The following is a 15,142-nucleotide window of genomic DNA, read 5'->3' on the forward strand; positions in this document are numbered from 1 at the left end:
AACTCTCCTCCTCCGCCGTAAAAGAGCCCGTGGTCCTAACTTGCAGTCAAAGGGAATGCATTTATGTATTCTGATCGTTTGTAGACGCCGCATTTCAAGAAGCGTAACTGTTTACCTCTTTAAATTTGGTCGATTTTTTGGGAGTCTGCGATTGATTGACAAATTTCTTAATCAAGACAATCCAATCCTTGCATATGTGAATACAAATGACAACTTACCAGATTTTTTTTTTTTGGGAGAGGGTAGCTATTGGGGATATTATTACAAGCCAACTTAATTAAAATTAGAATTGAATTAGCTAGTCAATTTTTTTTGTATGTGTATGTTCTCATTAATGTTTTTTTTTTAATTTGCCTCTAGCATTCTTAATACCTTTTTCTTTACTTTAGGCTTAGTAACCTTTTTGGTAACCCTTTTTTCGAGATCAGTAACCTTTTTGGAGATGTTATTTCCCTGTTTCTTAAAGTTCAGGTGTAGCGTTTGGTGATTGGTCCAGCTGTCCTCCGTGCTCCTTGACTAAATGCTGCAATGCTATTGGTTGTTTGTGTGAATTATGAAATTTCTCAAATTCGGGAATATTAAAACAGTTCTTTTGCACAAATCTTAGGCTAATATCAATTTGTGCACACTTGTGTGAACTTGACATGACAGAATAGGTAAGACGACCGGTACTCGGTCACTTTGTTCACTCTTCACACTTTTTAACATTCAATCTATTATAACTACTTTATTATACCACCTAGAAATTTGATTTTTCTACAGTTAGAATTGTCTCTGTTTTTTGAACAAGTAGGTCATTAATTTGAATAGTTTTGCTTATAAAGCGCTACATATTTTCGAATTTAGCAAAAGCTATCAGTTCAGCTAATACTCGTCATGTAGTTTCTCCTATTGACAAAGATATTACGCAATAATACAATATCTCAGTCAGAGCCTTGCTTTTTCTCGGTCACTTCCAAAAAACCTGTTTAGACATTCTTTGCTGAGATCTATGACTCAGGCTCTGTGTCTCGTTATTAAATTAAAAAAAAAACTAGTTTTTTTAACTGAAAGTAAGGAGCGACATTAAAACTCAAAACGAACAGAAATTACTCCGTATATGAAATGGATTGTCCCCTCCGCAGTCCCATGCTCTTTACGCTAAACTTTGACTCTTTGCCACAATTCTGCTTTTTAAAACAATTAAAAACTTTAGACTAAAGAGCGTGGGACTGCGGAGGGGACAACCCATTTCATATACGGAGTAATTTCTGTTCGTTTTAAGTTTTAATGTCGCTCCTTACTTTCAGTTAAAAAAACTAGTTTTTTTTAATTTAATTTTTGAACGTTTTTGAATTAATGCATGATTTTGGCTCTCCGCACATAAATTATTGAAATAAAGTTAGCATATTAATTTTTTTGGCTAAATGGATTTCTCTTAGTTTTGATCAGACGATTTTGAGAAATAAGGGGTGGGGAAGGAGGCCTAGCTGCCCTCCAATTTTTCGGTTACTTAAAAGGGCTACTAGAACTTTTAATAATCAACGAACATTTTTATTAGTAAAAAATATACGTAACTTAAGAATTAACTTACGTAACAAACTTTTATATTCTTATATTTTTATTATGTGTACGAGGGGGATTGTACCCTCGTTAATGCCTCGCTCTTTACACTAAATCGTAAGTTTTGTCCCAATTCTTTAAGAATGACCCCTGAATCAAAAAGGCCGTAGAATAAATAGTTGAAATCGCTAAAAATATTTTAGCATAAAGAGCGAGGTATTTATCTCCTCCTAACTACCTCGCTCTTTATGCTAAAGTATTTTTAGAACCCCTCATATGTGTAATAATCTCTGTTCGTTTTAAATTTCAATGCTATTCCTTACTTTCATTTGAAAAAACGTTTTCATGTTTATTTTTTCATTGTTTTTTTTTATAGTAATGCTAGAAAATCTTGCGCCCTTTTCATTGAATTTTTCTTCCCCCATGACCTATTCCTCAAAGGAAAGATCCTCCCACAAAGCCCTCTCCCATCAACCCCACCCCCCCCAAACCAAAAAATCCCCATGAAAACGTCTGTACACTTCCCAATAACCATTACTATATGTAAACACTGGTCAAAGTTTGTAACTTGCAGCCCCTCCCTCAGGGATTGTGGGGGAGTAAGTCATTCCCAAAGACATAGTTATTATGGTTTTCGACTATGCTGAACAAAATGGCTATCTTAAAATTTTAATCTGTTGACTTTTGGAAAAAAATGAGCATGGGAGGGGGCCTGTTTGCCCTCCAATTTTTTGGTCACTTAAAAAGGGCACTAGAACTTTTCATTTCCGTTAGAATGAGCCCTCTCGCGACATTCTAGGACCACTTGGTCGATAAGATGACCCCTGGGAAAAAAACAAAAAAGAACAAACAAACAAATAAACACGCACCCGTGATTTGTCTTCTGGTAAAAAATACAAAATTCCACATTTTTTATATAGGAGCTTGAAATTTTTGCTATGGAGTTATCTGATATACCGAATGCGATAGTCTGATTTTCGTTAAGATTCTATGACTTTTAGGGGATGTTTCCCCTTTTTTCCAAAATAGGGCAAATTTTCTCAGGCTCGTGACTTTTGATGACAAAGACTAAATTAATTGTAAATTATATATTTAGAATCAGCGTAAAAATCCGATTCTTTTGATGTATCTTTTAGCATCAAAATTCCGTTTTTTTATAGTTTCATTTACTATTGAGCCGGGTCGCCCCTTACTACAGTTCCTTACCACGAACTGTTTGAAAAGAAAATAATTCGGTATTTCGGGGCTTCTGACATTATTACTCCTTTGCGAAAGTTAGGCTCAAAATCGAAAAAGGATTAAATTTTTTCTCTGGGCCCCTTCCACCTCTTAGTTCGTTTATTTTCCCGTTAGTTTTCACCTGTTTTCGCTTTATAGTTGTGTTATCTCTTAGCAGTTCTTTCGTTAGTTGAGTTATGGTTGTGGTATATATGTTTTATCGCTCGTATAGTTGTGTTATTTTCAAATTATACTCCATAATAGAGAGGCTCCGAACACCCAGCATTGTATATTAAGCTCTTAATTTGACGTTTTTTTCTAACGTGACCAGATTCGTCCTGCGCCCTTTTCATTGAATTTTTTTCCCCCATGGCATATTTCTCCAATGAAATATCCTCCCACATAGCCCCCTCCCTCAACCCTACCCCCAAAACCAAAAAAATCCCCCTGAAAACGTATGTACACTTCCCAATAACCATTATTATATGTAAACACTGGTTGAAGTTTGTAACTTGCAACGCCTCCCCCAGGGACTGTGGGGGAGTAAGTCATCCCCAAAAACATAGTTATTATGATTTTCGACTATGCTAAACAAAATGGCTATCTCAAAATTTTGATCCGTTGACTCTGGGAAAAAAATGAGCGTGGGAGGGGGCCTAGATGCCCTCCAATTTTTTTGGTCACTTAAAAAGGGCACTAGAACTTTTCATTTCCGTTAGAATGAGCCCTCTTGCGACATTCTAGGACCACTTGGTCGATACGATGACCCCTGGGGAAAAAAAAAAACAAAAAAAACAAACAAATAAACACGCACCCGTGATTAGTCTTCTGGCAAAAAATGCAAAATTCCACATTTTTGTAGATAGGAGCTTGAAACTTCTACAGTAGGGTTCTCTGATACGCTGAATCTGATGGTGTCATTTTCGTTAAGATCATACGACTTTTAGGGGGTGTTTCCCCCTATTTTCCTGAATAAGGCAAATTTTCTCAGGCTCGTAACTTTTGATGGCTAAGACTAAACTTGATGAAACTTATATATTTAAAATCAGCATTAAAATGCGATTCTTTTGATGTAGCTATTGATATCAAAATTCAATTTTTTAGAGTTTTGGTTACTATTGAGCCGGATCGCTCCTTACTACAGTTCGTTACCACGAAGTGTTTGATTAGACATTTTAATGTTTTGAAATTTGTTATTTCAAATTGGATTTTCAGAGCGAAAATAGTGGATCCAGGATTTTCTTTGGGGGGATGGGGCACATAATAGGTGCTTTGATAAACTTGCGAACAAAGAAATACCTGCAATTAAAAGGGAATCTTGACCATTAGGCGTCATACATAGGCCTAGGTAGTGGAAATGGTCTAAAGTGGTAAGGAGTTTGGCCTTTATTTTAAAACAACCGGTTATAATATAAACCGTTCAAACTGATCAATGCATCAGCTCTTTGTCTCAATACATATTAATTTTTAAAAGGTTAATTATTTTTGGATAAATTTGAGAAATATGTTATTTTAAATTGGATTTTGAGAGAAAAATAATGGATTCAGGAAATTTTTTTGGGCGGGGGGGGGGGCGCATAATAGGCTGCTTGGATAAACAAAGAAAGGTATTACCCAAAGAAATACCCTCATTTTAAAGGGAGCCTCAACAATTGTGAGTCGTGGTAGGCAATGGAAATGGTCGTAAATTTAATCTAAAATCGGGTGAGGGATAAAGTTCAAATAAATCTGTTGAAAGTAAGATGGTATAAAAATGTTGATACAAAAAATTAGTGACAAAGTTATTATGCAATAATACATATTCTCGTCCTGTCAGTCCCCGCTGTTACCTTGGCTATGACTCAGGCTCTTTGTCTCGTTATAGATAAAAAAAAACTATTTTTTTAGCTGAAAGTAAGGAGCGACATTAAAACTTAAAACGAACAGAAATTACTCCGTATATAAAATGGGTTGTCCCCTCCGCAATCCCTCGCTCTTTACGCTAAAGCTTTTAATTGTTTCAAAAAGTAGAATTGTGGCAAAGAGTCAAACTTTAGCGTAAAGAGCGTGGGACTGCGGAGGGGACAACCCATTTTATATACGGAGTAATTTCTGTTCGTTTTAAGTTTTAATGTCGCTCCTTACTTTCAGCTAAAAAAAATAGTTTTTTTTATTTAATTTTTGAACGTTTTTGAATTAATGCATGTTTGGTTTTGGCTCTCCGCACATAAATTATTAAAATGAAATTTGTATATTAATTCTTTTTTTTTGGCTAAATGGCTCTCTCTTAGTTTTGATCAGACGATTTTGAGAAATAAGGGGTGGAGAAGGAAGCCTAGTTGCCCTCCAATTTTTCGGTTGTTTAAAAAGGCAACTAGAACTTTTAATTTTTAACGAACGTTTTTATTAGTAAAAAATATACGTAACTTATAAATTAGCAACTTACGTAACGAACTTTCATAATCTTATTTTTTTATTATGTATACAAGGGGGTTTGTATCCTCGTTAATACCTCGATCTTTACACTAAATCTTAAGTTTTGTCCCAATTCTTTGAGAATGACCCCTGAATCAGAAAGGCCGTAGAATAAATAGTTGAAATTACTAAAAATACTTTAGCATAAAGAGCGAGGTATTTATCTCCTCCTAAATACCTCGCTCTTTATGCTAAATAATTTTTAGAACCCCTCATATGCGTAATAATCTCTGTTCGTTTTAAGTTTCAATGCTACTCCTTCCTTTCATTTGAAAAAACGTTTTCATGTTTATTTTTCATTGTTTTCTTATAGTAATGCTAGAAAATCATGCGCCCTTTTCCTTGAATTTTTCTTCCCCGTGACAGATTCCTCCAAGGAAAGATCCTCCAAAATAGCCCCCTCCCCTCAGCCCCACCTCCCAAACAAAATAAAATCCCCCTGAAAAAGTCTGTACACTTCCCAATAACTATTGCTATATGTAAACACTGGTCAAACTTTGTAACTTTCAGCCCCTCCCCCAGGGATTGTGGGGGAGTAAATCATCCCCAAATACATAGTTATTATGGTTTTTGACTATGTTGAACAAAATGGCTATCTCAAAATTTTGATCCGTTGACTTTGGTAAAAAATGAGCGTGGGAGGGGGCCTAGATGCCCTCCAATTTTTTTGGTCACTTAAAAAGGGCACTAGAACTTTTCATTTCCGTTATAATGAGCCCTCTTGAGACATTCTAGGACCACTTGGTCGATACGATGACCCCTGAAAAAAAAACAAATAAACACGCACCCGTGATTTGTCTTCTGGCAAAAAATACAAAATTCCACATTTTTAAAGATAGGAGCTTCAAACTTGGACATTAGGGTTCTCTGATACGCTGAATCTGGTGGTGTGATTTTCGTTAGGATTCTATGACTTAGGGGGTGTTTCCCCCTATTTTCTTAAATAAGGCAAATTTTATCAGGCTCGTAACTTTTGATGGGTATGACTAAACTTGATGAAATTCATATATTTAAAATCAGCATTAAAATGCGATTCTTTTGGTGTAGCTATTGATATCAAAATTCAGTTTTTTTGAGTTTTGGTTACTATTGAGCCGGGTCGCTCCTTACTACAGTTCGCTACCACGAACTGTTTGATTAGACATTTTCATTTCTTGAAATTTGCTATTTAAAATTGAATTTTCCGAGAAAAAAATTGTGGATCCAGGATTTTCTTTGGAGGGGGGAGGGGGCGCATAATAGGTTGCTCGGATAAACTTGCAAACAAAGAAATACCTGCTAATTTAAAGGGAACCTCGGCAATTATGCGTCGTAGGTCGGTAGTGAAAATGGTCTAAAGTGCTAAAGACTTTGGCCTTTATTTTAATGTTTTAGGATAATGATGATAGAAGGTAATAAGCTTACCTAAGCTATGGATGTCAGGTGACTGATTTTTCTTCTAACGATAATTTCGACAGGACCTGTGCCTGTCATCATCAGGTTAATTCAAATTTCTTGCCGGAAAGTAAAATCACTAAATAAATAAAACTAAAAACACTGAACAACACTAATTATGAGCCGAACCTGGAGTTATTGTTGTGCCATGGCCCGAATTTTGGTAGAGGCGTTGATGGCTGCTGTCCTGGTGGATCTTAAAGAGGTTGTGCCTTTAGGAAAGGGGTGGAGTCTTTTGTGAGTTTTCAATTTATGGGTGATTGGTTCCCAAATTTCGCTAATATGAAACTCACCATTGTCTTTATTAATGGCTGGTTTATTTTTAGCAATTTCCAAAGCTTCTCTGATTTTCTGCTTTAAGAGTTGTGGGACAATAGCAATAAGTTGGGCTTGGTCAAACTTAATGGAGTGGGAAGGGTTTTCAAAGATATGATGGGCCAATGCAGAGAAATTATCTTCCTCCTTTAGCTTTGTCTTTTTAAGGCAGGCATCAATGGAATCAGCATGTTCTTTTAATCGGTGATGTAGAGGTCTCATGGTACGACCTATATAGGTATCACCACAACTGCAAGGAATCTCATATACCCCTGGTGGATCTGAAGTAATCTTATCCTTGCCTTTGTTCAAGAAGGAGGAAATAGTCCTTCCAGAGGGAAAAAACACCTTAAAGCCAAGTTTAGTGAGTTTGGAACTTAAAATGTCAGTAATGCCCTTGATATAAGGTAATGACAAAAAGGGTTTATCATCTTCAATCTTAGGAGCGAAATTCTTGGTAATTCCACTCATCTTTCTCCTGAAAATAACCTTGTCAATGACTTTTCGGGGGTATCCGTTACCTATCAGAACATCTCTTATATAATCAAGTTCAGCCTTCAGCTCAAAATCAGAGGAGCACACCAGAAATGCTCTATCAACCAACGAATAGACTACAGAATTTTTAACTATAGGGTGGTTATAGGAGTCATATCTCAGATATCTATCACTATGAGTTGGCTTTCTATACACACTCAAGTCCAACCTAGTTTCTCGTTTTGTAATGAGGACATCTAAGAAGGGTAAATTGCAGTTATTTTCAAGTTCAATGGTGAACTTAATATCTGGGTCCTGCTTGTTAAAAATATTGAGAAAGGATATTAATTCGTCTTGTGCCCCATTCCAAATTATTAAGCAATCGTCAACATATCTCATGTAGAGTTGGAGATACTTGAAGTCCTGTTTGAAGATATTAGTTTCAATATGTTGTAGAAACACCTCGCTAAGAACTGGTGCCAAGGCTGATCCCATTGGTATGCCCCAAATCTGTTTATAAGTTTGATGCCTGAAAGTAAAGTAAGCATTGCTGAGACATAAAGACGTGAGAGTAATGATTTCTGTGGAGTCCAAGCAAGTCAGTTCTCTCCAGGAACCATCCTTTTCTAAAGCTGATTGTAAACCTGGTATAAGACGCGGCAAGGGTATGCTGGTGAATAAAGATACAACATCAAAACTGCACATTGTGGTATTCTCCCCAATGTTGATGCTATTTAGCTTATCAACTACTTCTTTAGTATTTCTTATTGTGTGCTTGCTGCTGAGGGTTATGGATCTTAAAATACCAGCCAAATATCTTTCCAACTTCTGTGTGGCTGAACCTACTGTTGAGATAATAGGTCTAAGGGGTATATCTGGTTTGTGAATTTTCGGTACACCATAAAATCTAGGAATGACTGGTCTGACAGGAAGGAGTGTTCGGTAAAGTTTATCATTAATCCTATTGGTAAGGCTGAGATTATCCAGAGCTTTTTTGACATTATCATAAGCAACCTTTACAGCATTAACGTCAACTTTTTCATACACTTTATTGTCACTCAAGAGGTTTAATGATTTGCTGACATACTCAGTCTCATTAAGGATAACTATTGTATTGCCTTTATCAGCTTTGATAATTATGATATTGGTATCATTCTTAAGATCTGTGAGGACTTTCATTTCATCTTTTGTTAGATTCTCCTCAGCAAGTTTCTTTTTGGAAAAACCTTTCCGTAGGGTATTAGAAACCAAGCTTCTAATATCTTGTGGGTCAACATTGATTTTTGTCTTATTTAGAGTTATAACTGACTCTACATTGGATATGATTTGTTCTACTGGTATGTGTTTGGGGGGGATAGAAAATTTCCATCCTTTTGAAAGAATGTCTAATTTCTTTTGGTCAAAAGTTTGTTGACTTAAATTGATGACTGCTGGACCTGGAGATACTCTAGGAATGTATGTATCCCTAGAAGAAAACTTCTCAAACTTAAGCTTTTCCAGCTTATCTATATGTACTTTTCTGGTTATTGAAAAGACAAACTTAAAATCTTTGTCATGGATCTTGCCAACTTTGGTGAGGTCTTCTAGGCTAATTGTATCTATCTATCTATCTACCTATATAAAAACGAGTTGTGTGGATGCATGTTTGTTTGTTTGTAAAAACAGCGTCTGCATATGACGTCATTATTAGTACATACGGCTTTGTATATGCACAGACAATGGGAAAGCCAAGAATGTTGTTTATTCGCAATTTTTACGTAGTTTGAAACACATATATAAATCTATCTATATTCACAGGTGGGACACAGGGACACAACTACAATGGCGCATAACTAATATGGCGCGTAACGACTTACGCGCGCGGGGGGGCTTGGGGGGGCGCGAAGCGCCCCACCAACTAGGTGTTGGGGTGGCGCGAAGCGCCACCCCAACAGCTAGTATATATATATATATATATATATATATATATATATATATATATATATATATATATATATATATATATATATATATATATATATGTTCGTTTTAAATTATAATGTTGGTCCTTACATTCTTTTGAAAATTTATTTGTTCGTCCTCTTTCAAATTTATGTTTAAGTTACAAACACTAAAATTAAATTAATTACTCGGTCAATTCTAACATTAAAAAAAGATTTCAGTTGCTAGCTAGCTAAACAAATGAATTTCAGTAACCTTAAGGCTAATGGTCTTTTTTGTTCCCGCCCAATTTCTGAAACAGATTCTAAGAATCTTAATAACGCCACTGCTAGTATCTATTCGATAGCAAACTCGTTTATGAGACTTGACAAAAACATAAACAAGTGGGAGAAAAAAACAAAAGATGTTTGTTTAGCAAAAGCACGTTAGATTCTACGGAGATTAATTTAAATGAACAGGTTATGTAAAAGAAAATATACCCACTGCTGAGCTAAAAATAGTGCTTTCTTTTGCACATCAATTTAAAGGGTAATCCTATATTTTTTCGCTCAGAGATTTTGATTCGATGTGCATTGAATGCAAATGGTAGAACTTGTACGAAAAGTAGACAAATCTTTTATTTTCGAGATGGGTGTCTGTTTTGAAATGTAAAGCGTGAACTCTCCCAAACCTCAACCGAGACCGAGTCCGTTTGGAAATGAAAATTGTTTGGCTATTGGGAGAACCCTTGGGTATTGAGAATTGCAAGCAGTTAGCCAGGTGGGTGAAACACCCACCTGACTATTTTCTTTTAATCTTCAGTTCTCGAAGTCCACCAGTCCCCAAACTTAAACCTCGTCATGTTACTTCTGAATTCCTTTTTACAAATTGTGATGAAAATGAAATAAATGAAATAATTATGTGTATGAAATAACAATCCTGTGGAGTAGATGAAGTATCGTTAAAGCAACAAAAACAATTGTTATTTCTATTTTGACTCATCTGATTAATTTATCACTTGAAGAGGGAACTTTTCCAGAAAGACTTAAATTAGCCTGAGTGCTACCCCTTCACAAAGGGAAGTCAAAAAATGAACCGAGTAATTACCGATCCATTTCTATTTTACCTTTTTTTCGAAGATTTATGAGAAAGTAGTCCATGAAAGAATGTATGATTACCTCCAGGAGTAGAATCTTCTGTGCGATACCCAACTTGGCTTTCGCAAAGGACTTTCTACGGATATGCACCAGCTATCTGGAATTCAATCCCCTTGGAAATCCGGAACTCAAATAACCTTACTACCTTCAAGCGAGCAGTGAAGGGTCGTTCCAGAAATACTGTTTAGATTTGAATATCATGCGGTCCTCCTCTTTTCGATCTTTCTTTTTTTTTCTTTTCTTTCTCTTCGTCACTCCCCTTTTTTCTCTTTTTTTTCTTTTTTGATAAATCCAGTTGATTCGTTGTTTCTGTTAGTTGATTGTTTAATTATTCTTTAGTTAAGTTTCTGCCCTAGTCAAGCACTTTTGTGCTTTCCTGGCAGATTATGTACATGGAATTATGGGTTTTTATTTAAATATATATCATTGAATTGAATTGAAGAATTCCTGCGAACAAAACTCTAGCACAGCTTGCATCAAACAATAAGTGCGTAATTGGTAATTTGATGTGTGTGTGTAGACTTGTTCCTGTGTTTGCGTACGTTTGTGTTTTTGTGCTCCTCAATCTCATCCTGCTAAATAACTAAGAAGACTAATCCGCCATTCCATCATAAATTTACTATGAAAAAGTAGCACATAAACAGAATTGATGGAAATAAAACTAATTTATTGGGAAGATAACAAGAGGAAAAGTTTGTGTAAAACGAAAAACTCAATGCATACCCGTACTAATGAACTTATTTTGGAAGAAATATAGCCTCTCAGGCGCATACGGGTTAAAGCACATAAAAAAGAATTTTTATTGAAATAGAAGAAAAGCGATAGCAGTAAAAAGTTTGGGATTTCCCAAAAGGAATTTAAAAACCCTTGTCCATCGTATCTGCCCCCATTAAAATACAACAACGAAAACAAACAGTCCGCACATGCAAAAGTAAACTACCCAAAGAAAAAGGATGAATGTTTGAGAGGTTTTTCACTCTCAGAAATCATATACCTCAGGTGGCTAGTACCAAGCATGGCAGAAGTGTGCCAAGCATAGCGGAACTGTGAGAACAGTACTAAGAGTGAATGATCTGTGCCAAGCATGTGCCATGACATAAGTATCCCAAGCATGGCAGATGTCTGCTAAGTCTGATACAAGATCGTGATTTCACAGCAATCTGGGAATGTACATTATACAATTAGGCTAGTGAGTTAAGTAATTGAAAATTAAAGAGCCATTTGAAACAGACGGACAGAAAATAAAATCCTTCAATGATCTAAATGTGAAACGGTCAAACATTACTGTCTATGCATAATTGACTGAAAATGAAGAGAAATAAAAATAAATAATTATACCAAACATAAAAGAAATGGGTACTGCTATATACAAATAATTAAATCCTAAACGATTAAAAATTAAAATGAGTGCTAAAGTTAAACCAAAAAGGACACAAATTACTGCCCATAGGAGTTCGACTAGAGTTCCGTTCTAACCGTAAACCAAAATAAAAAATTGTCGCTAAATAGAATCTGTAAACCTTAATTGTTGATGTTTCCTGTAATTAGTATATTAAACACTAAATAATTATACATTACACATTCAGTTCATTTTCAATATCTTTCCAGTCACCTTGATTTTTATAGTGGTTTTTTTTTGTCAGTATTTTGGAATTAATAAGATGAAAGCTATTTTCCTTGTAATAAGATTAGGGCATTAACGTTATTTTGTGTTAGGGCGAGATGCACAAGATTTCGGAAAGAAACTTAAAGACGCTTTAATTAAATACCAAAAATGAACGAATTGTACAGAAAACGTAATAATTGTAGGAAAAACTATAAAAATCACAAATACTAAGCCCAAGTAACATACAAGAAATTTATAAGAAAAAAACTAAAATTGTTTGTATTAAATGTATTTAATATACTTCAGACCAGATAAGAAACTTCATTATTTTTGGACATTGACGAAGAATGAGACAGAAATTTATGGAGGAAAAAATAATTTTCCTTGCCAATATTTTTTAACACATTTTTTTTTATCAAACACGAAGATTTATCTATTCCAAATCAGACCAAATTATTTCTTCAAAATCACTGTTTTCATGCATTGAGTTCCTGGTAAATTCACTGTTCTCCCCCGATCCCTTCTGTGCGTTTTTTTCTTGCTGTTCACTTCAACTCGACTCAACCTTCTTTTTTTTCCTCTTTTTATTTCTTGAGACAAGCTTGAGTCCTTCGGTTGGTGGGCTGTTGTACATTTTACAGACACAGGTTCTCTGATTTCCATATTCCTTGCAACCCTTGAGTCTAAAATTTCAGGAAGTAAGGATTCATTCCAGAAGGCTTCAAGCTTCGGAAATATTTTTTCCCAGTAGTCTTTCGATCGGTGAACTGTAATTATTTCCCAATCCTCAATAGAGTTATAAACTATTAAGTGGCATACCATTTTATCCAGTATCTCGAGTTGGCCTTGTATCTGGGCGAAATACCTGTGATTTTTTTTTAGCTGAAGACCTTCACTGGATAATTCAAGAAAAAATGCTTTAACTAAATTTTTTGACTGGGCCACATCATAAATGGTTTTGAACTCTGGTATATTATGCACCGTTTTTATCTCTATAGGTGTGCCATTAGGGAGCAGCCCATCTACAGATGCAGCAAGATACTGATACTGTGGATGCACACTGAGTCCTATTTGATCTCCCTTTACGACTTTTAAGTTGAATTTGTTTTCATATGCTTCTAGTGCCACTACTTCTAAATCTAAGCCCTTTTTCATTAGGGCAGAGCAGAATCTAGGTCCCAAGTTTCGAATTTGCTTAACAATTGGGGCAACTCTGGTGCTGTTTTTTCTGGTTGCAATTCTGGGGAAGTAACTACTAGTTATTCTCTTAGATCTTTCTTCAACCCAAGTGTCATTTTTGGATTGGCCCTTGGTACTGTTGAACAAACAGCTTATACTGGCAAAATCCAATTTTAAATTCTCGTCAGTATATTTTTGTATGGCCAAATTCATTTCATCAGAAGTCATGTCTGGCTTATTGCAATTTGGTCCATAGTCACGATTACCAAAGTTATAGTTTCTATTTTTTAACTTAACAACGTGTTTTCCTCCAAGAGCACTATAATAACTGGTCAAATTACGTTTAGATATTACACGGAGTTTAGCCGTTTTATTACAATATTTTTTTGTTACGCTAGAAGGACTAAGCCCAAAAATATTTTTCCAAGCTAATTGATGCCATTTTGGACCTGAATTATAAGCAAGACTTGCTCCATGAACTCTTGCATGATATGAACCTCGTTTAGACCGGCTTATTTGCTTTCCTCCGATGAATTTAGCAACAACTGACATGTAGCTTTCAGCTAAGTTTGTAGTTGCGTCATTTCGAAGCTGCTCTGCTTTTCGACACACAATATCGACCTCTGTCATAACATCTTCAAACACGTGCAGGGGAAAATTATTCCACCGATCTTCTATTTTACTATTCACGGTCAATTCAGCAATCTTAGGACATCCAGAATCACATTTTGTGTGGTTTCCGAAAACATGGTACGGACCTCTTTTTAACAAGATTTTCAATTCTTCTGCTGTTCCATTATTTTCAGAATTTATTTTTATCGCACCCCTTAAATTTTTTGTCAGTTGCTGGATAATTCCTCGGGGAAGACATTTTGTGTACAAACCTTTTTTATTTTTGCACAAATTATATAGATGGGCTGTATAGTTTTTTGTGACGTGATTTGCACATTCATGTTTCCGTATGTTGGAACCGTAGGAAACACTTTGTTTTAGCTTATAAAAAACACTGGAATCACCGTCACCGATAAACTCTAAAAACTGTAATCCGTGCATCTCCTCACTGGAACGAAAGCCTTCAACTAGAATATCTGTTTCCATGCTCCTTGAATTTCCGTTATAATTCAGAAAGCAGAAATGATCTTTGGGAATTACTTTGCCGTTTGCAGAAGAAAAACATATATAACAGTATTTATTTTTTATGCCAACATATAACAGTTTTTTCGTAAATGCATCTATGATAACTGCAACACATCCTTTGGCCGAATAATCGTGTCCTTTGCTACGCTTATTCCAGCCTCCATCACATATCACTTTTGTCCAGTATGAGTCCTCCTTATACCTATCATCATGAATGGCTGATTTTAAGGCCTCTCGTCCATTTTCTAGCAAAATTTCCGATAAACTATTCATCCAAGCATTACCAAGCTGCCTTTCAATACGGGAATAAACTATTCGTGACATTGGTTTCACTCCAAGCACCCCGAAGAATTCACACAGTGTAGAATACCCTCCTCCACTACCCATGGCTCCCCAAACAGCCTTCGAATTCAAGCATCCTTTAAGATTTGATTTTTTTTCGGAAAAAGCAACCTGTGTCTGGTCCGTAAAACTTGAAAGATATTCTTTTACGCTTGTTGCTGGACATTCTGGTTCACCTTTAATCCTCTTTTCCCAGTTACACTTATTACACTTAACTTTCAGTTCAGTTTTCAGGCCTTTCTTTTCTAATTGCTTTATAATCAATTTTCCGTGATCGCAACTGATTTTGTTTCTGAATGCTGAAATTACTTCAGCAAGGAAATACCTTAGATTCACAATGCAGTTTCCATCTGGAATTCCGGAT

General features: G+C 35.6%; 1 protein-coding gene across 1 annotated transcript; it reads right to left on the reverse strand.

Moving 5' to 3' along the window:
- Positions 1 to 7,086: 7,086 nt before the first annotated feature.
- Positions 7,087 to 11,627, reverse strand: LOC136043532 (uncharacterized; the record flags this gene model as incomplete). The annotated part of the gene is made up of 2 exons (XM_065728454.1): positions 11,509 to 11,627; positions 7,087 to 8,902 (listed from the first exon to the last, which is right to left on the reverse strand). Coding segments are annotated over exons 1-2 (1,935 nt in total), but the record flags the coding sequence as incomplete, so codon positions are not given.
- Positions 11,628 to 15,142: the final 3,515 nt, after the last annotated feature.

This window comes from Artemia franciscana, unplaced genomic scaffold (genome assembly GCF_032884065.1).
Source record: "Artemia franciscana unplaced genomic scaffold, ASM3288406v1 Scaffold_7015, whole genome shotgun sequence".
Lineage (NCBI taxonomy): Eukaryota > Metazoa > Arthropoda > Branchiopoda > Anostraca > Artemiidae > Artemia > Artemia franciscana.